Source organism: Apostichopus japonicus, chromosome 22 (assembly GCF_037975245.1).
Source record: "Apostichopus japonicus isolate 1M-3 chromosome 22, ASM3797524v1, whole genome shotgun sequence".
Lineage (NCBI taxonomy): Eukaryota > Metazoa > Echinodermata > Holothuroidea > Aspidochirotida > Stichopodidae > Apostichopus > Apostichopus japonicus.
In genome coordinates this window covers 4,517,924-4,539,529 of record NC_092582.1, presented here as the reverse complement: position 1 = coordinate 4,539,529, position 21,606 = coordinate 4,517,924, and the positions used below count along the sequence as shown (strand labels likewise).

The 21,606-nt window shown below is 37.9% G+C and overlaps 1 protein-coding gene across 2 annotated transcripts; it reads left to right on the top strand.

Moving 5' to 3' along the window:
* The first annotated feature begins 722 nt into the window (after positions 1–722).
* On the top strand, positions 723–21,541 carry LOC139963595 (pre-mRNA-splicing factor SYF1-like). 2 transcript variants are annotated; one of them, XM_071964481.1, is made up of 23 exons: positions 723–809; positions 1,814–1,883; positions 2,822–2,970; positions 3,476–3,599; positions 4,416–4,613; positions 5,063–5,197; positions 5,444–5,608; positions 6,796–6,855; positions 7,038–7,113; positions 8,055–8,206; positions 9,108–9,227; positions 9,917–10,017; positions 12,560–12,635; positions 13,221–13,307; positions 13,789–13,989; positions 14,630–14,705; positions 15,043–15,152; positions 16,696–16,899; positions 17,500–17,616; positions 18,053–18,107; positions 18,952–19,072; positions 19,641–19,747; positions 20,529–21,541. In XM_071964481.1, the coding sequence occupies exons 2-23, from the start codon at positions 1,851–1,853 to the stop codon at positions 20,612–20,614; spliced, it is 2,553 nt and encodes an 850-aa protein (XP_071820582.1). In that variant the 5' UTR covers positions 723–809; positions 1,814–1,850; the 3' UTR covers positions 20,615–21,541. The 2 variants fall into 2 exon arrangements, with proteins under 2 accessions (XP_071820582.1, XP_071820583.1); XM_071964482.1 differs by having other exon boundaries at positions 747–823.
* The last annotated feature ends 65 nt before the right edge of the window (positions 21,542–21,606 follow it).

Below are 21,606 nucleotides of genomic sequence, written 5' to 3'. Positions count from 1 at the left end.
AGCCTGCTCGGAAAGTGCATAACCATTTTAATATGTAAGGAATGGATCAATTAATTGTGGTACGTGTAACCGCCATAGGCGTAAGAGCCCAATTTGATTTCGGGGGCCGTAACGACTGGCCGAAAAATATTACAAAATTTGTTTGCGCGCTCGGCGCGCGTTCAACATCTGAATGTGCATATCATAAGGCATGCGTCGGTTATTAAATCGCATGCCAATAACATACAATCATTTGCCGTGTTATTACCCTTCCATGTTGGTTATAATTATTGGGAAAGTCGTTACAATAATTTAGATCGTAATAATATCATTTTAACCATTTAAAAACACAAAGCAAATTACTTTTCTTTCAGCAGGTGCCCGAAAATTTCTCAGCATATTGCCCGAATTTTCACACAAAATTGCTTTGCAGCCCCCCCCCCCCCCCCGCCTCCTACTCCTATGGTAACCGCCTAAATAAAACTATATTTGAGCTCCTGATTCACAGCACTGTGCAAATCCTCACGTACAATAGTTGTTTCATCTCGATTCCTTTGTGTAGCCTATATGAGTACTCAACACAAGAGTACATTAACTTTACATCGAGTGTGGGTACCGAGTACTTGAAAACTAGTATTCGAGAATTACTTTTCAAGTACTACAACCCTTGTCGTAATGGCGTAACCTTTGCATTGAATCGGTCGAGGACTGGCAAACTTCGTTGACAAATAGTCTGCAAACTGCGCAAAGGCATTGGACGATTCAGTAAAACATTTAGTTGCATGCTGCCATCCACATGAAAGAAGTCGATCCAAAGACGACAAACGAAAGTACGTTTTGAAAGGTACTTAGGCCATATCATCTCCATTTCGTGAAAAATTATTTCAGATCCAACAAAAAAGTCGTCTATGTGTTAATTCTTCTCTAACTGGTACAGATTTGTGATCTTTTAATATAGATATATAAGCAAGCGTGTCTCCTGTAGCGGAATCGGTACACATACTGTAGGCGCTTTGTTAATGTTAGCCTGTGTAAGCCTGCCATAGAAGTTAGCACTGGGTTTGCCAAAGACACATTACTATTAGCAAATCGAAAAATAATTTATGCCATTCGGAAATATATCTGCGGTAGGCTGGCAACTTCAATCTTCCCCTTAGCATAAACTAAGCTAGCCATATCATGGAATAATTGATCCGGTATTGCATCGCAGAATGCTATGCAAAATGGGGCAAATTGCTATAACTTAGCCTAGGTCTATGTACAATACTAATTTATTACTACTATTTTTAAGTGCAACTATGTATTTCAGTTTTTGTACACAGGTATCATAGTATTTTGGAAGGGAACGTTCAGAGCCTTCAAGAATGCTATGCAAACTTTGAGCCCTAGATTGTTCCCCGCATAAGTCTTAAGTTATAGAATTGCTCACATAATGGAGAACAGTATTGACATTATCTTTCATTTTTATCCATGAAACAGTCAATGAGAGATTTTGTAAGGTCTTGAGGCGACAAGCACTTAAAAGCCTTACTGTAAGACATAGATTACCTTAAATCCTGCATGAGCTAAACTTGGTGGTATCTTGCTTGAAAATGGGTTAAAATAATTCAGGCTTTAGGCTACATGGAAAGGACTTAAACTAAAACCCCCTTAGCAAGGAGAAGTGCCCCTAACATCATACAATTTGGTGGTCTAACAATATTTAGTTAGGTTTCTTAATTGCCAAGAAAGCAACTTATACCCTGGAAGTGAGGATGTTATCTTATGAATAAACAAACATCAAAGTGGTTATACCTTCAAAGTTTATATCCATTCTTCAAATTTCTGTTTCCAGCAACTTGACCAATTGAAATATCTGATAAAGTATCAAGATGCCTGAAAAGGAAGAAAAGAAGATATTGTTTGTAAGTTCACTTGTTTGTTGTTGTTTTTTCTGTCTTTTTGCCAGTAAGAACAAAGAAGTTGATAGGTTTTGCATGAAGATGTCACAACATGAAGATCTTTTCACTTAATGTATTTGATGCAATGTTTTAAGAAAGGAAGATAATTGTCACTGTTTGAATTTGAAACTATTTGAAGAATGCACAGTAAAATCTGAATTATCTGGATTATCTGGAGCACTCTAGATTATTTGGATAATCTGGATAAGATCTCCAATTACTTATCATTATATGATACTGCTCAGTTATCGACATGACAGTACAGTTCCTATTCTTCAGTTCATAATTACAGTGTGTTTTGTTGTCATTATAACAAAGCACCTTTTGTCCAGTTTTCCAGTATGGAAGCTTGCATGGCCGAACGGTTATTTTCATTTGCTATGATTAGTGGGCCAAGGTGTATCCTTTATCCCTAATGTAAGGAAAGTTGATCAAAAGGATATAATCAAACCCAAACTTTGTCTAAGTTCCTTTATATCATGCCTGCGATGTTTAGTAAATGCTGCCTTACTTTAAAGACACTAATAAATCTGCAAATATTAACTTGTATATGTTATTGTTTTAATATGGTTCAATTAATGTAGCTATTTAGAGGTTGGGAAGACAGACACAAAAATACTTCAAAGTTTTTTTGCAGTGTTGCTGAAACTTTCTCTTTCATTGAATGTTAAAGTGGATTAACAAGAATGAAGGTTAAATATATCATATAACATGATTTTCTCTTCAGAGAATCGCTAATAAAGTCTTTCAATTTTGGAAGTGTCCATGAATTTTTTTGAAAAACCATCCAAAATACATTACTTGCTTAAGTTGTGTGTAAAACAGTACTGCATTGCATGTTTGCAGCTTTGCATAGTAGTTTGCCATTTGATAAATTTATTTCCTGATTCATCCATCTGCAGGAAGAGGACGATTTGCCTTACGAGGAAGAAATATTGCGGAACCCATATTCTGTAAAATGCTGGCTCCGTTATATTGAACACAAAAATGATGGACCAGCGGTAGCACTTAACTTGATCTATGAAAGGTCTTTGAAAGAACTTCCTGGAAGGTCAGTCTCTCCTTCCTCATTCCTCCCCCCCCCCCCCCCATGCCAACCTATCCTATGCACCCATCTTGACCTTAATTTTGAATTTAGTGGCTAATTTTCTCCAGATATACAAAACTAGCAAGTAATACACGGAAGATTGCAGTCAAGCCAACAAAGACCTGTTAATAGCGTTTTCTTCAGCAAATGAACATTAAAATAGCTTGTAAATATCCATCTGATGCATACAATTCCATTAATCTTTTCTCCCTTGAAATATGATAACATTGCTATTAATCACAGGATAAATACAAGTAAAAGTTTTTTCGTCATTTAAGTCATTATGTGAAATAAATTTTATTTGACTAACAGTATTGTAACTTCAGATATATTAGCGGGCTAGCAGAGAACAAACCTGCAATTGTACCCACCTCAATTTTTCTAAATTTATTTTCTCTATTAATATTTCTCACTATTATATCTATTTTTATATTTATTCATAGTTTGTTATTTATGGATATATTTTCAGTTACAAGCTGTGGTACAACTATCTCAGATTAAGAAGGAAGCAGGTCAAAGGTCGAGTTATTACAGATCCCGGCTATGAAGATGTTAATAATGCCTTTGAGAGAGCACTAGTGTTCATGCACAAGGTATGTTTGGCAACCAAAATGAATCACACTGAAAGGGATATTCCTGAGTGAAAAAATTGTTGTTAGTTCTTCTCATCAGCTTAACCACATCCTATAAGGGGTTGTCAACCTTCTGGCAACATTATGGTATTGACTGATCTCAATGTGGCAGTTGAGCTGAAGAGTCTTTGATTTTTTTCTTTTCTAATATTCAAGTCATTTAGCCACAGGGTGAGAAGTTTATTAACAAAGAGACAAGTATCTATGAGATTCTGTGAATAATTGGTAAATTTATAGTCAGTAGCAAACTTTCTCCAAGGCATCATATTTCAAGTAGTAATCATAAAAACAAAAGAATTAGAGAATAATGTAAACACCTTCAAAGGAATATGTACTTCAGTGTCATCACATACCACCGACTGTGGTCTCTCCTGGAGTAATGAAGGTCATAGTTTCACCGGTCGATGGCCATAATAGGCAGAACAAATGAGAAGGCTACTGTAGTTTCATTGACTAGTGTGTCATATATAGCAGTGACGGATTGGCATCGACCGGAATATCTGTTTTACTCTCAGAATTTCAAAAAAAAGAGAGATTTAATTGAGAGAACAGAATAGCCATCAGTACACAGACTTCTAGATACCTCAATGTACTAATGGTGTTAACATAAGAATAAGATTCCCATGAAAGGGTGTCACAGAAAGTTGTCAGGGTTTTTTTCTTAAAGTGAAGAAATCAGTTGCAAATCTTGGAAAGTTTCCTTTATGCTTCCCCACTTACCTGTCTCCTCACTACAGGTGAACAATGAGCATAATGAGACATTAATATTTTTTTCAGATGCCCAGAATCTGGTTGGACTATTGCCAGTTCCTGATCGATCAGTGCAGAGTGACTCGTACCAGACGTACATTTGACAGAGCATTACGGGCTCTGCCTATTTCACAGCACCCTCGGATCTGGCCGAAGTACCTGAAGTTTGTCCAATCACACCCTCTTCACGAGACAGCTGTCCGAGTTTATAGAAGATACTTAAAGGTAATGGTTTTTATCTACATCTAGTGTTGACAAGTCTTCTGGACGGTTTTGCCCAGATTTTAACTATGCAAAGCTTGACTTGGATGCCTCTTCTTAAATAACTACCTCTTGGGACATACAAGACTTAAAAGAACAGTTAGCAAGAAATTTGTCTTTTCGTTTGATTGTAAGCAGTGTCCGCAAAAAGCACACACAGCCTGGATTTAAATAGCTACCCAATTTATGTTCCTGTAATGATTGTCATATGACATTTCTCAGTTGTAGGCAGGCTGTGAGTAAATTTCAGTCACTCTGGAGTGGGAACCTTAGTGGAAACATGTTGCATCTTACCTTACTATGGATCTATTAATGTATTTGTATTTGTATGTTGTTTTTTGTTGATTGATTGATTTAATTATTCATATATTTATATATTTATTTTTCTTTCTATCATTGTGATTTTCTTTTAGTTGTGTCCAGAGAATGCTGAAGAGTATGTAGAATATTTAGTGTCCATTGATCGGCTGGATGAAGCCGCTCTGAGAATGGCAGATATCGTCAACCAGGAAGACTTTGTCTCCAAGGAAGGGAAATCTAACCATCAGGTCAGCGATGTTACAATCAGGGGAGGGGCCGGGGGGGGGGGGGGGGGGAGTGGGAGGATAAAAATGTCTATCTAAAGTTGCTACTTCAACTCTTACATTCTCTTCAAAGGAAAATGCAATCGAGAGTAAATATTTGCTTTGTTAAAGTTTGAATACCGATATATTAAAATTAATTAGTTCTTTCCTGCTGCCAAAAAAGCATTTTTTAAATGTTAAAAAGATTTACATGACAATTTTGATCTGCAGTTATGGTACGATCTGTGTGAGCTGATCTGTAAGAATCCGACCAAAGTGACATCATTAAAGGTTGATCCCATCATCAGAGGGGGGATCAAACGATTTACCGATGAGAGAGGGAAACTTTGGTGCTCTCTAGCAGATTTCTATATCAGGAGTGGTCACTTCGAAAAGGTTAGTTTTGCGATATCTTGTCAATGGTCATATCTGTTGCTTAATTGCTCTTCTACTGAGGTATGCGTAAACACAGACAACATTCTGTTGGTTTGTGGTATCGATGTCACAAGAGATGTTTAAAGACTTTGTCAAAATGTTATTGCTTTTCAAAACAAGCATGAGCATGAAGATATAGGTACAGGCCTACCACACTTACATATCATAGGTACCTAGCCTAGCCTACTGTGGAGGAAGAGGGTAAGTAACATCTAATCCTGCCTCTTGTATGGGTAAAGAAACCCCACAAAGACCTGGCAGAGAACATGGCTCAATTAGTTAAGAGAAAAGTGGAACACAGAGCGATTTAATGCAAACAGCTACTTACAAGAGTGTATATCAAGAATATAAGGAAAAAGTTGTAAAATGATTTCAGTAATTTACATATAATATTGTTGGAATGGCCAGGTTTTCCTGGCTGTCCATTAACCAAAAAAATTGCAGCACTAGCAGCAAAATGATTTATCAGCATTATATAAAATTGAATTGCTTGTAATATATGTATTGTGTATACATTGTTTGTAGGTATTGTATATATTTTGTTGTTTTGTATAAACATCATTTTTATGTGTTGCATATTTAATTTTTCTATGTATGGTATATGTGATTTTTGTATGCTTTGTGTATATATTGTTTGCATGCATTGTCTATGCATTGCATGCATGTATTGTATTTGTAATATTTGTATGTATGGTATGTGTGCTTTCCGTATGTATTGTGTATGTGTTGTTTGTATGTAATATTATTTTGTGTGTTTGGTAGGTATTGTATATACATACAAACAACACACACACAAAATATGCATATATGCTACATACAAACAACACATACACATATGCTTAGTTTGTATGTACTGTTAATCTGCTGTTTGGAGGATGATCAGTTGCTCTCCAAAACAGTTTCTGTTGGACAAAGTGTGAGTAAAAGAAAAGGCCTTCTCCACAACTTCACATGAATTTACAAAATGACACAATTTCACCATGGTCTTATCCAGCAAAATGTGTTAATGCAGTATCATTCATGACAACAGATGTCGTGCATTGTTTCCTGATCTGCCAAGATTAATTTCAGGGAATATTTAAAACTGTTTTTTTTTCAGAATAATGACAATTATTCATTTGATGAAGCTTTGGTTTATTCTTTTTTAGGCCAGAGATATTTATGAAGAAGCCATCCAGACAGTGACAACTGTAAGAGACTTCACCCAGGTAAGATAAATGAGGATGCACTTATTTGTTATTTATTTGTCATACTTTAACATAATTAAAATGATCAGAGAGCATAAAGTAATTGTCAATAACAATAGGACAGAATACATATATCATTTTGCATTTGTATTTCCCCTGTAAACCAGTTTAATGAAGATAATTTGACGTTTTCTCTCCCCTAGGTGTTTGACGCCTATGCCCAGTTTGAGGAGAGCATGATTGGGACGAAGATGGAGTCAGAAAATGTTACTGATGAAGGTTAGTTTATTAAGTATGGAAGAAAAATGAGAAACTTTCAGTTCTCTTTTCTCCTCTCCAGATTGTCTAAGAAACATAACTTTAATTTCCCTATTTACAGGTTATTTGTGCATTGATTGTTGCTATTATAAATTGCAGCTTTAGTACACACCAGTGCGATGGTTTGAATCAACAAGCTGTTCTTAAGATAGATTGTGTTCATTCTCCTGTACATTTCTATGTTCCTCAGTTATTCATCAAATGGACAAAAGCATGGGTCTACTGATGAGATCAAATGTTAAATAACACTCCCATGGAGCTGCCTTTAAAACTAGTGTGAATATTGATAAACAGGTGTCTTAGTAGTGAACACATTCACAGAGGGCTGTCTCAGTCATTCACTCCCATGGAGCTGCATAGTAGTGTGAATATTAATAAACACATTTCTTAGTAGTGAGCACATTCACAGAGGGCTGTCTCAGTCATGTGAACACTCCCACGGAGCTGCATTTAATAGTAGTGTGAATATTGATAAACAGGTGTCTTAGTAGTGAACACATTCCAAAAGAGCTTCCTTAGTCGTGTGAAAAGTCCAACAGATCTGCCTTAGCAGTGTACATATTAGCAAGCAGAAAAACTTTACCACATGCCTCGCTTAGTGGTTGTCACAAACTGTCTTAGTTCTTTAAACAGTCCCAAAAATCCTGCCTTCTTGGTTGCATGGGCTGTCACATGAAGTTGCAGGAGCAGTGACATCAAATCACCTTAGAAGTGGGTCAATTAAGTTTTCTATTCGTTGCAAGAAACGACATCTATTTATGTATATATTTTTAAAATTTATTATAGTAATAAAATATTAGCAGGCTGTTAATACTGATGCACCCAAGGTTATCATGTATCTCGGATGTCTCATGAAAGTAAAAACACCAGTTTCACCAACTTCACAATTGCTCCTTTCACAGATGATACCGATTTAGAATTGCGTATGGAGAGATTTGAAGAGTTAATGAACAGGCGCCCTCTATTACTGAACAGTGTGCTGCTGAGACAGAATCCACATAACGTTCACGAGTGGCTGAAGAGGGTACAGCTGTACGAAGGGAAACCGAAAGAGGTAAGTAAGAGTAACCTCTTGAGAAGATGGAGGAGAAGGGGTGCGGGGGGAGGAGGGGTTGGTGGAGGGTGGCTGAAGAGGGTACAGCTGTACGAAGGGAAACCAAAAGAGGTAAGTAAGAGTAACCACTTGAGAAGATGGAGGAGGAGGAGGGGCCGGGGTGGGGAAGGACTGGTGGAGGGGGGAGGGGTTGGTGGAGGGGGGAGGGGCTGGTGGAAGGTGGCTGAAGAGGGTACAGCTGTATGAAGGGAAACCGAAAGAGGTAAGTAAGAGTAACCACTTGAGAAGATGGAGGAGGAGGAGGGGCGGGGGTGGGGAAGGACTGGTGGAGGGGCTTGTGGAGGGTGGCTGAAGAGGGTACAGCTGTACGAAGGGAAACCGAAAGAGGTAAGTAAGAGTAACCACTTGAGAAGATGGAGGAGGAGGGGCGGGGGGGGGGGGTGAGGGGCTGGTGCAGGGGGAAGAGAGGGTAGCAATTAGTAAACCACCAACGGATTCATTACTTAAGACAAAGGTAAAAAAAGAAACAACCACTTGTGTGGTTAATGAGGAAGTGTCAGGGAAGAATTTCTGTTTTACGTTTCTGCAAAGCAAGTTTAAATTGTATGCATTTGTGTCTATTATAGAATGATTGACAAATTAAATTTCTTTTGTCGAAAAGTCTGCCATTTATTTTGCATTTGTGTAGCAATTTGATCATTTTTGCATACCATCGTGTATTTATGTGTGTAGCAATAGATGGAGATTAATACGTTTTGTTACCCAAAACATCTTGTGATCTACATTTATGATAACTACCTGGTAAATGTAATGGTACTGAGAGGCCTAACCATAAGAGTTTGCTTCCGTGGGCAAATACCTTCATGTTATCTCTCTTTTTTCCTTTTTTTCTCATGCTTAGATTGTAGACACCTTCACTGAGGCAGTTCAAACTGTTGATCCTTCCCTAGCAACAGGAAAACTCTATATGCTCTGGGTAGAGTTTGCTAAATTTTATGAAAAGCATAAGCAGTTTTCAGAGGTAAGTGTTTAACTTATGTTCTTATTAATGTTTACTTACCTATGGTCATCAAGTACAAGTTTTCTATAAATTGTCAAGAGGGCACTTGAACCAAGTTTCTTTATTTTTTTGTGCAACCTAATTATTACATGAGCTTATGAAAAAATATATTGTTAGTTTTGTGTTGCATTTTCAGTGTCACAATGTATGTTTAGTACCTTGGGAAATGTAACAAAACCTTGTCTCATAGATAAATGAATACAATTTTACTAATATTGTGATATATAACAACCACATAACAACCACAAGTAGTATGTGGATATACTTTTACTTTCTAAATTTGCTTAAAAGTTTTGAAGTTCAAGCTGTAATTACATTCAAGTAATTATGCTAATTCCTGTTGTTTAGAAGTAAGACTACTGGAGATCATGCATGAAAGACTGGTTTTAATGTTTCAAAATACTTGAGCATAATAAACTACATTGAACATTAACGTAGAGGAATTTAAATTTATAGGTTAATACTATGGCAAATTATTCAACTTTATTTCAACTAACAAGGTTCAAAGAATTTACAGTGATGTGTTCATACAATGGACTTAAAAAATGATAAATGGTTGAGGGAATTACACCAGGAAGCTACTAAAAGCTTGTGGAAATGTATTGAACCACGGTATGGTTGTTATGGCGACCGTTTTTTTTTCTCCATAGGCTGGAGTTATCTTCGATAAGGGCACAAAAGTGGCTTACATCAAGGTGGAGGATCTGGCCGGCGTCTGGTGTGAATGGGCAGAGATGGAACTCAGATATGAGTAAAGATTTGTTCTTCTTTAAATACTGTCATGGTTTTTATTTTATTTTATTTTTTTTTCAGTTTAGCCGGGCATGTTTTTTTGTTTGAATTATTGAATCAAGTTCAATCTTGTCAACTTGTATGAAAAGTAACACTGAGGAAGTAGCAGCAGTACAGCTTCCTTGTTCATTATTGGATCTGCTATGTCATTGTGCTTTCATTGATTGGTACTGAATGTGAATCCAGCAGTAACATCAGAGGGAAGTCCCAACTGATGATCCACCATCTTTAAGTTAACCAGAGATAACTGAGGGGTGTGTGGGGTGGGGGGGGGGGTGTGGGTTATCAATCCGGAATGACTTGAAGATAGCCATATGGATGACTGAAGGATATCTCTATAAACTCAATTAACAGCTTTACTGGACACTCCCCACCACACCACATTAGACCATACTGCACCCCACCACCAGCCTTACTGAACACTCCCCACCACACCACACCACCTAGACCATACTGAACCCCACCACCAGCCTTACTGAACACTCCCCACCACACCACACCACCTAGACCATACTGCACCCCACCACCAGCCTTACTGGACACTCCCCACCACACCACACCAAATTAGACCATGCTGCATCCCACCACCAGCCTCACTGAACACTCCCCACCAATTTCCACCACACCACACTAGACCATACTGCACCCCACCACCAGCCTTACTGGACACTCCCCACCACACCACACCACACTAGACCATACTGCTCCCCACCACCAGCCGTACTAGACACTCCCTTCCACATCACACCACACAAGACCATACTGCACCCCACCACCACCTTTTGAAAAAAATTCACGTTGCCTGTTATTTCTTATTAAAAAAGGACTACAAATGTTGGTCACCTACCTTTCAGTTATTACATTGACCTTGTTCTTCCATATGATCCAATTTAAAGTGGCCATGACACGAAATTTCAACGTCCTGTCTTTTTGGGATCCATCTAAGCATGCTCTCTAGAACATATATCAACCATTCTGCCAGTTAAAAATTTGATTTTCCCTTCGAAAATTGAGATTTAATTTACCCTCTTCGGGCTTGAAAAGTTCGTTCGGCTGAAAATTTTCCTAATCTCATGACGTCATGTGACGTCATGTTATGAACACGATTCGGCTCTCGCTGATTACTCCGAACACATATCATACTTACAGTACGACAAGTGTACATAAATACACAAAACAATCGATAACAAGTCGGCGCGAAATCAGATCGAAATTTCCCGTGGAATGTCAGATTTAGAACCAAATGCGGCAACCGAAGTTCAAAGTGATAGTGGTTCTTCACCAGGCAGTGAAATTGGGCTATAATTAGACTGCCCTTTCTCATATTCGAAGCAGAGAGTGAAGGCGATGATCAGGCCAATATTGAACCGAACGTTGAGGGTGGACCTGATGTGTTAGAACCGTATCAGTTCGAGCATGTTAAACGATCCGAAATTGAAGCTCCACAAAATATCGAAGAACAAAATCGTTCGGAACTATTGCAAGGAACATACAACGTGGTAAGAATTTATTAACGAAGAATTTAAAACAAAATCCAGTCCATGTTATGCATGTGTTGTTGGAATTCGCGGAACCCCCTAAACCGTGTTGTGTTACGGTGACTTACAACCCATATGTACAGTGTGTTGGCTATGTATTCATACATGTACAAGGATCGCCACTTGCCCATTGGAGGTTTCCTGTTCTCCAATCTGGTCTTCGGAGTTTTTAATGTGGAATACTTGACAGAAGAACGACTCGTTTATGTCGACCCGTTAAAGCCCATTTGTTTTATATCATAAAAAAGGAGGGATCGTAGTATGCTAAGCTTCCGTGAAGTGTTCGCTACATACGGAGCTGTATACTGGCTAGGCCCAGTGAATCGGCGCTGGTGTTGTGCACTAACTTGGTCATAATCGCCGTGTTTTTTTTTTTTTCGTCCTTCGGCCACCGATGAAGGCTAATTGCATTGGTTATGACATTTGTGCAGCCCCCAACAACACAACGGACCGGCATTTCTCTCGGATATTTTACAACATGTTGTAAAACAAACTTGAAATTTCTAGCAATATAGCGTAATACAGTGGTTGTTCTCTCAGTGTAAATGTGCGTGTATGTGTGACGGTAAGATCGTCGCGCATCCGGTACGTGCCTGGGCTTGGCACTTGTGTTCCTAACATGACGTCATCATTGTCTTGTTTTGAAATCGCATTTTCAGATATCTATTTTCGGATGCGAATATTAAAACGTTAATTTCTAATTAGTCCTTGAGGTTTTCAAGGTGATGAGGATAGTTTTGAACATAGATTTTCTCATAGATTCAGAGGAAGTTACCCTTGATTAGTTGGATTTTTCGTGTCATGGCCTCTTTAAGTCTTTTTCTGGACTGCCAGCACTTCTCTCCATTTATGCTCACCTAACATGGTTACTTTATGTTATCATTTATTATTGCATTTTGATTGTCTGCTCTGACCATAACTGAGTTGATGTTTCACATTATTTTACTATTTCTATCTTTGTAGAAACTTTGACAAGGCATTAGCTCTGTTGAGAAGAGCCACAGCGGTACCTAGCAGAAAGGCAGCCTACCATGATAAGGTAGGGTTCTGTCTTAAATTTTGATTGATTTATTATTCAGTTGTTCAATTTTACTAAGGTGTTTACAAAGTATTCAAGTTTACATTATACATAATAACATATGCACAATAAACTACGGCGAAAAAGAAACCTTGACCTTTGACCATATAAACAGACATCTGATTAGTTGAGTGACAAGCGGTAATTTAAATTGGAACCTGAACTCATGACTGAAGTCAAGGAACCACACCTCTGTGGTAATGTAGAGCCTTAGTACCCAAGTAAACTTGCACGAAAGTCTGGCTAGTCATGTTAGCATTGCAAGAAAGTTAAAAATTGGTCATTTTCCAAATATGCTAAAGTTATGAATTGTGTTAAACTGCACGGCATTAGATAACACCTGTCTGCATTGGTGTTAGTCCTTATATAACATTGTGCCCAAGACCGATCTTCCGAGGATCACTGCACTGTCGAAATGTTGAGCAAATGGATAATTCGATCGCATAATAAAAGTCTCAAAATGCCTCCAAAGTAGTTTTTGCTTTAACGACTGACAGTGTAAGTACATTTCATCCATGTTTACTTTCTGTCATCTCTGACTTTTAGAGCGAACCTGTCCAGAATCGTCTCTACAAATGCTTGAAGGTTTGGTCCATGTACGCAGACCTGGAGGAAAGCTTTGGAACATTCAAGGTACCTGGGATCTCCATTATAATCTGAAATGGAGACTGAAGCATCCATTATACATTAAGAAAGGGAACAGGATGGAAGAGGGGTAGGCCGGGGAAGCAAGAGGAGGAGGAGGAGGAGGAGTAGGAGTAGTACTGGTGGCAAACCTTTGTTGGACCTAGAGGCCATATTTCAAATTTCAAAGTGTTTAGGTGATTGACATACAGACGTATTGAATTTATGGTACTTTTGGTATATCCAATCTATGTTATGAACAGAATGATACTGGTATGGCATTATTAATATTGATTAAGTCTGGTATCCCGGTATACACCAGTATGATGAAATTGGTGTATGCCAGTATTCCAAAACTTCTTTTACCCTAACAGTGCCCTTATCTCACATTGTTCTTGGAGTTTTATTTAGTCTTTTAATTATCACTTCTATATACCACTTTAATTAAGTCTTCATTCTATAATAACACGCTTTAAAATATCTCTCACAGAGCACCAAGGCAGTTTATGACCGCATCATCGATCTTAGAATTGCCACCCCCCAAATCATCATCAATTTTGGGATGTTTCTGGAAGAAAATCATTATTTTGAGGAAGCTTTCAAAGCGTATGAGAAGGGAATCGGTCTGTTCAAGTGGCCTAACGTGTTTGACATCTGGAATATGTACTTGACGAAGTTCATAAAACGATATGTGAGTAAAACAAACGAATACAGTGAGCATTAAAATGTTTGGCAAAGTTGGGGAAGAGGGGAAGGGAGGGGGTGGGGGGATTATGTAAGTCTAGAGGTAGTAAGGCGAAATATCATGAACAGTAATGTTTTAATGTTACCTCAATTTCTTTGTCTTTTAGTGGGGCGGGGGGAGGCAGGCAATTGGGATGGAGGGATGTTATATGTTGTTTTGGATAAACACATTGTTGTCATTCAGTCAAAGTAGATAAATATTTAAATATTTATCCATGAAATGTTTCATTCATTGTTACTTTGTAAGTTCATAGTTAACTTCAAATCTGTGAGAATGGTCCTTTTGTTTCAAAATTTACACTTTGATCAACACCATTTCAAATGTTTGAATTAATTCTAGCAGAGAAAGGTATTTATAGTGTTGCAACAAAATGTATAGATATGCTGGATGTCACAGCAATAAAAGCCTGTCTTTTTTGGGGGGTTAGCAACTTTTCTTTGTGCAATATGTCTTTCCTCATATCATATCATCCCTACATGCTAATAGTTTAGAAGTGTCATCTTAGATGCTGAAGCATTAGGATTATTAAAAACATAACGAAAAGATCTCCAAAATGTGATCTTTTTGTTTATAATTTGCTCTCCAGGGTGGAAAGAAGTTAGAGAGGGCAAGAGACTTGTTTGAACAGTGCTTGGAAAACTGTCCAGCTAAATTTGCTAAAGGTAAAGTAAAACCTGCTTCTTTCATATTTTCTGTTCATAATGCAGCACGATGAAAGTGTTAAAAATATTTCTCTGTTTCAATATTTTCAGTCCCGATTTTTACTGTTTCATTCTTCACTGTGGATTTGATATGGGGTGGGGGTGACTGGGGAAAGGAAGGGGGGTTGGAACAACTGCCCCAGCCTCTCTGCTATGTCCTCCTGGGTGTGATACAGGGATCATTCCCCATGCATCAAATGTCACCTTATCATGACAGTATATATTTTGTAGGATAACCTCCAAGATTCAACTAGATTCACTGTATATATCATGTCATTGATACTCTTTTCCTCTGTAGCTTTGTACCTGTTGTATGCTAAATTAGAGGAAGACCATGGTCTTGCGAGGCATGCAATGACGGTTTATGACCGTGCCACCAAAGCAGTATTACCAGCAGAACAGTATGAGGTTTGTTACTTTTCATTCAAATCAATCCTGAGTGACTCAAAGTTTCAAGAATATTTAAGAATGATGCTTGATTTGTTATTTGAATTACAACCTTGAATCATAAATTAACATATGATTAGTCCGGTATCAATAGTCAACAACGTACTACATGATAGTGTGAGTTTAATAAAAACAGTACTACATTGTTTCTCACAAGAAAACTGGTTACTAGTCATTACTAGTTATATTTCCGTATTTTTGCAAAATAAACATCATACCCTCATTTGACCCCTCCAGGACATCCCAGCAAAGTTGGCAGTTTTGCTATTTCATGCTGTAGGCAAGGTTTCAGTTGTTATGACCTTTAACCCAACATATAGCACATGCTTAAAGGTGTGTTTGGAAGTAATATAGTCACAGTATGTTGATAAGGTGTAATAACATTGAAGGAAAGATTTCCTACAGAGAAATGTAATCTGCTACTAGAGTTCATCAAAGTCACACCTGAAACGATGAAACGAGGTCTAGACTTCAACGTTTTGCAAATGAAAATAATAAGACATTTTGTAAATTTGTGGGATGCAAAATTACCTGTATTGTAATTAGAAGTTTAATAACTCTCTAATTAAGGAGCAGCATTAATTAGATGGAATTAGAGACAATGAAACCTAACTTCTGGGATATCATGGATTTGAGCCCCTGTTTGGCTATAAAAGTAAAGTCTGTTTTTCATGTAGGAGAAGTCTATGGTTTTCCCATGTGAAATGGTTTTCCAAATTGTAAAATATTTCCAGACCGAGCTAGAACTGTATGTTGGATAGCCATTCGAGATTCATAAACCTTTTTCCAGCTATTTACAGATGCACATGTGGCTGCTTAGATCAGTAAAATAACTGCTTTTCCAGGCAGATTCATGTCCAGGGTATTCAATTGTGTGAAACTATTTCATGACTCGGTAAGAACGGTGCCTTTGAGAAGCTTATCGTTTTTTTTAATCAATCACTGTCCCGTATCGTTCTATGGTGCCTTTGAGAAACTTATCGTTGTTGTTATCAATCACTGTCCCGTATAGTTCTACGGTGCCTTGAAAAGCTTATGGTTGTTGTTATCAATCACTGTCCCGTATCGTTCTATGGTGCCTTTGAGAAACTTATCGTTGTTGTTATCAATCACTGTCCCGTATAGTTCTACGGTGCCTTGAAAAGCTTATGGTTGTTGTTATCAATCACTGTCCCGTGTCATTCTACGGTGCCTTTGAAAACCTTATTGTTTTCATTATCAATCACTGTCCGGTATCGTTCTACGGTGTCTTTGAGAAGCTTATCGTTGTTGTTAATCAATCACTGTCTCGTATCGTTCTAAGGTGCCTTTGAGAAACTTATCGTTGTCGTTATCAATCACTGTCTGTTATCTTTCTATGGTGCCTTGAGAAGCTCATAGTTGTCATTATCAATCACTGTCCCCTATCGTTCTACGGTGCCTTTGAGAAAACTTATGGTTGTCTTTATCAATCACTGTCCGATATCGTTCTTGCTTCTTCTTCTTTCTGTGTTTATGTGTGTAGGTGTATAATATCTATATCAAGAGAGTTGCAGAGGTCTACGGAGTCACTCACACCAGGCCGATCTACGAGAAAGCCATCGAGGTGCTGACGGAGGAAAAGTCACGAGATATGAGTCTGAGATTCGCAGATCTGGAGAGGAAGCTGGGAGAGATCGACAGAGCGAGGGCAGTATATGCTCACTGTTCTCAGATATGTGACCCAAGGGTAGGTGTAAAATGCCGAAAAGTTAAACTTCAATCCACTCAGGGGTGGGGGGTGGGGGGTGGGGGGGTGGGGAGGGAGTGGTTTAAGTGTTTGTTTATAATACTGACCAATTAATGTTAGAGTGAAGGAATATTGGATATAATATCTGACTTTCAAATGGTACCGTCAGTTTGTTAAAAAGGGATTCTTAAATGAAGGAACAGTTTTTTATATAAAATAGGCTGTCACTGCAGTCACTGCATGGCTAAGGTTGAAAACTAACTAAGAGTGAATGGGGTTTGGTAAATTTTAGTTGCAGAATGAAAATCACATCGCAGGCCAGATTGAGAACCTCAGGGTCATAATTATTTCTCATGCATTGCACCGTGGACCAGATGAAAATATTGTCTACCAGGCCCTTGGCGGGCCGGGTGAAGCCACTCCACTGGCCAGAAGTACGCTGTCTTTGACATCTTCACAAACTATCGGTCAGAGTACAACAGTAGTGTTTACTTACTTAACTGCAATATTTTCACTTTGTGGTAAGAGTTAAAATTATAAAAGGCCTGATGGTAAATATGTTAGATATTTAATATTCTTCTTTTTTCTTGCAACATGCAGACCACAGCAACCTTTTGGCAAAAATGGAAAGAGTTTGAAGTGCAGCATGGAAACGAGGACACAGTGAGAGAAATGCTGAGAATCAAGAGAAGTGTACAGGCTACTTACAACACTCAGGTAAGTTGAGGTCAAAGGTTAATTCTTTCCTCCTAACCTCTTAACACCAACCTGAAGTGTCTTTAAATTTTATTTCTGTCTACTGACAAATACTAGGATTTTATTTGTGTTTAGATTTCAGGTTGTTATTTCAGGTTTGGAATTACTTTGTAGACAACCAGGACTTTAATTTCTTCTTAGTTTGAATTCTGTGCTAGCCAATAAATAATTTCTGCTATCAAAATTTATTTATACATTTCGGTCCATTTTCTGTTCCTGATTTGCCCACCATACTTTTCTAAAATGTGTGAACTTTTTATGTAGAGTTAGTCGTTGGTTTCAATTTTTACAGATGCATCAAATTGTTTAAGTTTACTTATCTTGTAGATACACATGCTAGGATTTTCATATATTTTTTTCTTTTCAATTTTTTTCAATTGTTCTTTATCTTGATCAGGTTAATTTCATGTCCGCCCAGATGCTGGCTGCCTCCAAGAATCTTACAGCAACAGGTAAAATGCTTAGCTTTGCCATGAGGAAATCTTTGAAAGAAACTTTACACTCCCAGAGAGAGAGAGTGCAATTTTTGTTTAATATATAAATATCTCAAATAGGTCATTGTTGTGTATCACAGCCATTTTACAAGCAACTTTTCCCGAACTTTAAAGTTGTGGATAATATGGGTACTGACAGGATGAAAAACTTAATTCACATATTTCCACACTTTTTGGTTTGTGAAGTAACCTTCAGTTTGACAGGACTGAAATTCAAGGAACAAAGGAGACATATCTTTGGCACACTGGAGAAGGAAAATGGTGAAATTAGATTAAAGGCATTGAAGACTTGTGCACAAAAAAACGTCTCATGCCGGTTATCTGACCTAGCTTCGAATGAGGTGTAACAGAAGTGTTAGACACCACCATCGATCCCAGAAAATACACAAACAGCTTGCTACCGTCGGTAATTAGACACTAGTGCACAGTCAATACACGCAGCTAAGGTCAATACCACAACAAAGTGTACATAGCAGCGATGGACATCTCAGGTCTAGATAAAGATAACAAGGTATCACGTTTCATTACTGTCTGCATTTTGTAGGGACACAAAAAAAACGCCCCTTGCAAGCAATGGGAAAGTTAACATTTTCAGATAGCTTCATGCGGTTTGGTGCGAGTCTTCAATGCCTTTAAAATTCATTGGAAGCAAACAAATCCTCTATATGTACATAAATGTACTCTTATGGGAAGCATTTGGTAACGGTCTTTTCATATGATTCCTGACAAAGAAACTTCTTTTACGAAAGCAGTTGCTGAGATTTTATTATTCATTTTTCTTATTTTTTTTGTTCCCCTTCAGTTTCTGATCTAGGTAGTGGTGGCCTGGATGATATGAAACTCTTAGAGCAGAGAGCTCAGTTAATGGCTGCCGAGGCAGAAGAAGATAAACCGAAGCTGAAGAAGGACATTCTCTTTGTCAGGTAAAATGGATTTCAGAGACAGAGAATAAAAAATTAATCGATGTTTATATTGCCCACAATCTTTTCATGTTATACAGGGACTACGTGGGGAAAGTATGTTGTTTCATGCATAGGGATTGTAGGCATAGGAAGCATCCTGGATGGGAAGTACAAAACCAGAGGTTACTGTTTGATGTCAGTAGGGGATGGAAGGAGAGCAATTCTCAATCCAACACAGTAATAAAAAATAAAAAATTTTTGCTTTGTAGGAATACATTCTTTCCTTCTAAGTAAACGTAATACCATACCAAGTTCCTTTGAACTCAGTTTAAAACAGAACTTAATACCAAAAAAGAAAATTCTTATCATATTCGACTCCTTTGAACTCAGGTACATAGTAGTACTATATCCTATGAATATTTAGGACCAGGGTCCATCATTTTAGTCTCCGACTTAAATCTCAGATTTTGAGGTAAAAATAAATAAAAAAAACCATAAGTCACATTTAAAGTGCAGCTTAAATGTCAAGTTTTCATTTTTTTCCATTAATCATGAGTTTTCTCATTTTTTTTTTTTTAAATTATTGTAGAGGAGATTCATCTAAGGAGGAACTGGAAATTGCGGCCCGGACGGCCAACCCGGAGGAGATAAACATCGATGAGGAGGACGAGGATGAAAGCGAAGATGACGTAGACGGTGAGTGAATCCATCCAAATATTAATTAATTAATTAAGATTAATTAATTAAGAAATACTAAGAAAAACATTGTACAAAACAAGCTTTAAAAATCTCAGTGTTATTTCAGCAGTCTTTCTTCCCCCCCCCCCTCCCCCCAAGTTGAAAAGCCAACCTTGCCGGTGTTCTAGTTTGTCAGAAGGTTTATCGAAAGATAAATAGATGAAGCATTTTTACAAAACAGATTTTAAATGGTCAGATCTCATTGTTATTTCAGTGGTCTTTGCCCACCCCCCCTCCTCCCCCAGGTTGAAAAGCCAGCCATGCCGATGTTCTAGTTTTGTCGCCAGGTTAACCATGGTCAAATATTTGACTTTAACATTTGATGAAAGTGAATATGATAGCAATCAGTTCTTAACTATTTACCATATTTGGAGGCCATGTTATGCCCTGTCGATTTATGAGGAAGTTTGATATGATCAGGTGTGTTCGTGCCTAATCATATATACAGGGATAATTTAATGATAAATGAATTCCTAACCTTTGGGGTAAGAAGTACTCTGTGGCGGGGGGGGGGGGGGGAAGGGGGAGAGATTTGATGACAATCAGGAATCAACCTTAAATAGCAGAATAATATAGACCCAAAACTTATCTTAACATTTAGGGGTCAGTAGTTTCACCTAACCCAACGTGATCTTGATGCACTCTTCCATACCCAAACATCCACGATATAATTTCTAAATTTGAGTCTCAGAGACCATACAGTAATATTAAATGGAACTGTTCTTTGCTGTTTTTACAGAAATACAAGTGCAGAAGAAACAGATTCCAAGTGAAGTCTTTGGCAGCCTGGACAACGAAGAGATCAGTGGAGAGCCTAAAATGTGAGACACATTTCTAAGCGGACAATTACGTATCGTGTTTCACCATTAAAGAGTTTCGTGGTCGTGTTAGAGAGAAGTGCTTCATATACTGCTAGTGACCAATGTTTGGTAATCGCCGTGCTACTAAAACACATGGCAACAGCTCGTCCAAGCTGCTGCAAGGAACTACAGTATATAGGTTAGATAGGTGAGAGCGCCCTCTGTTACTATTGTTCTCGATAGGAGAGCCTCATTGTCCACATGTTCGCTCACAAATATCCATGGGAAACGTTCTTGCTTGCTTGTGCGGGATAAAATGTGAAGGAAAAACATTCTTTTGGGATTCATGGAAATGCATTTTCCTTCAAATTTATGCCTACCTGCGATAACGAGGAGGCTTCGCTTCTTTCAGTCTATTTCATATCGTAGTGACGTACCAAACGAGAACATTTAAGTCTATATATTGCTTCCATTTTCAGGAGTTAAAGAAATGCTTCGCTAGGCCATGCGTAGCAGACTACATTGAGAATTGTAATGCTTTTGCTACACACAAGGAAATATGACATAAAATGAAGAGAGATATTGTCTGTCATCTATGGTTGATTTGACATTTCTACTTATTAATATTTACTACTTTCTATATACTGTTTAAGTGAGAGCAGCTCTTCTATTCCATCAGTGACAGTTACGTTTATCCAGTTATGATCCAGTTATGACATGGTTACAAGTCTCATTGTTCACATGGTTACACATGGTTACAGTCTCAATGTAACAGCAGACTGGGTTTGAGAGTTGATCAAGTTATTTGGTTTTTGTGGTTAGGCTCCATCTTGGGTAACTGTTGCCAAGCACAGCTACTGTGAAAGGCTTCCTGTAGCCAAATGACAGGAACAGCTTTGTAACCATGGTATTTATACACAACAATGTACTAGTGGGAGTGAACATTGGCAACAATGAACAACACTGTTTTCATTATGAATGGGATGAAAAACTGTGTTAGAATCTAAGGGAATTTGG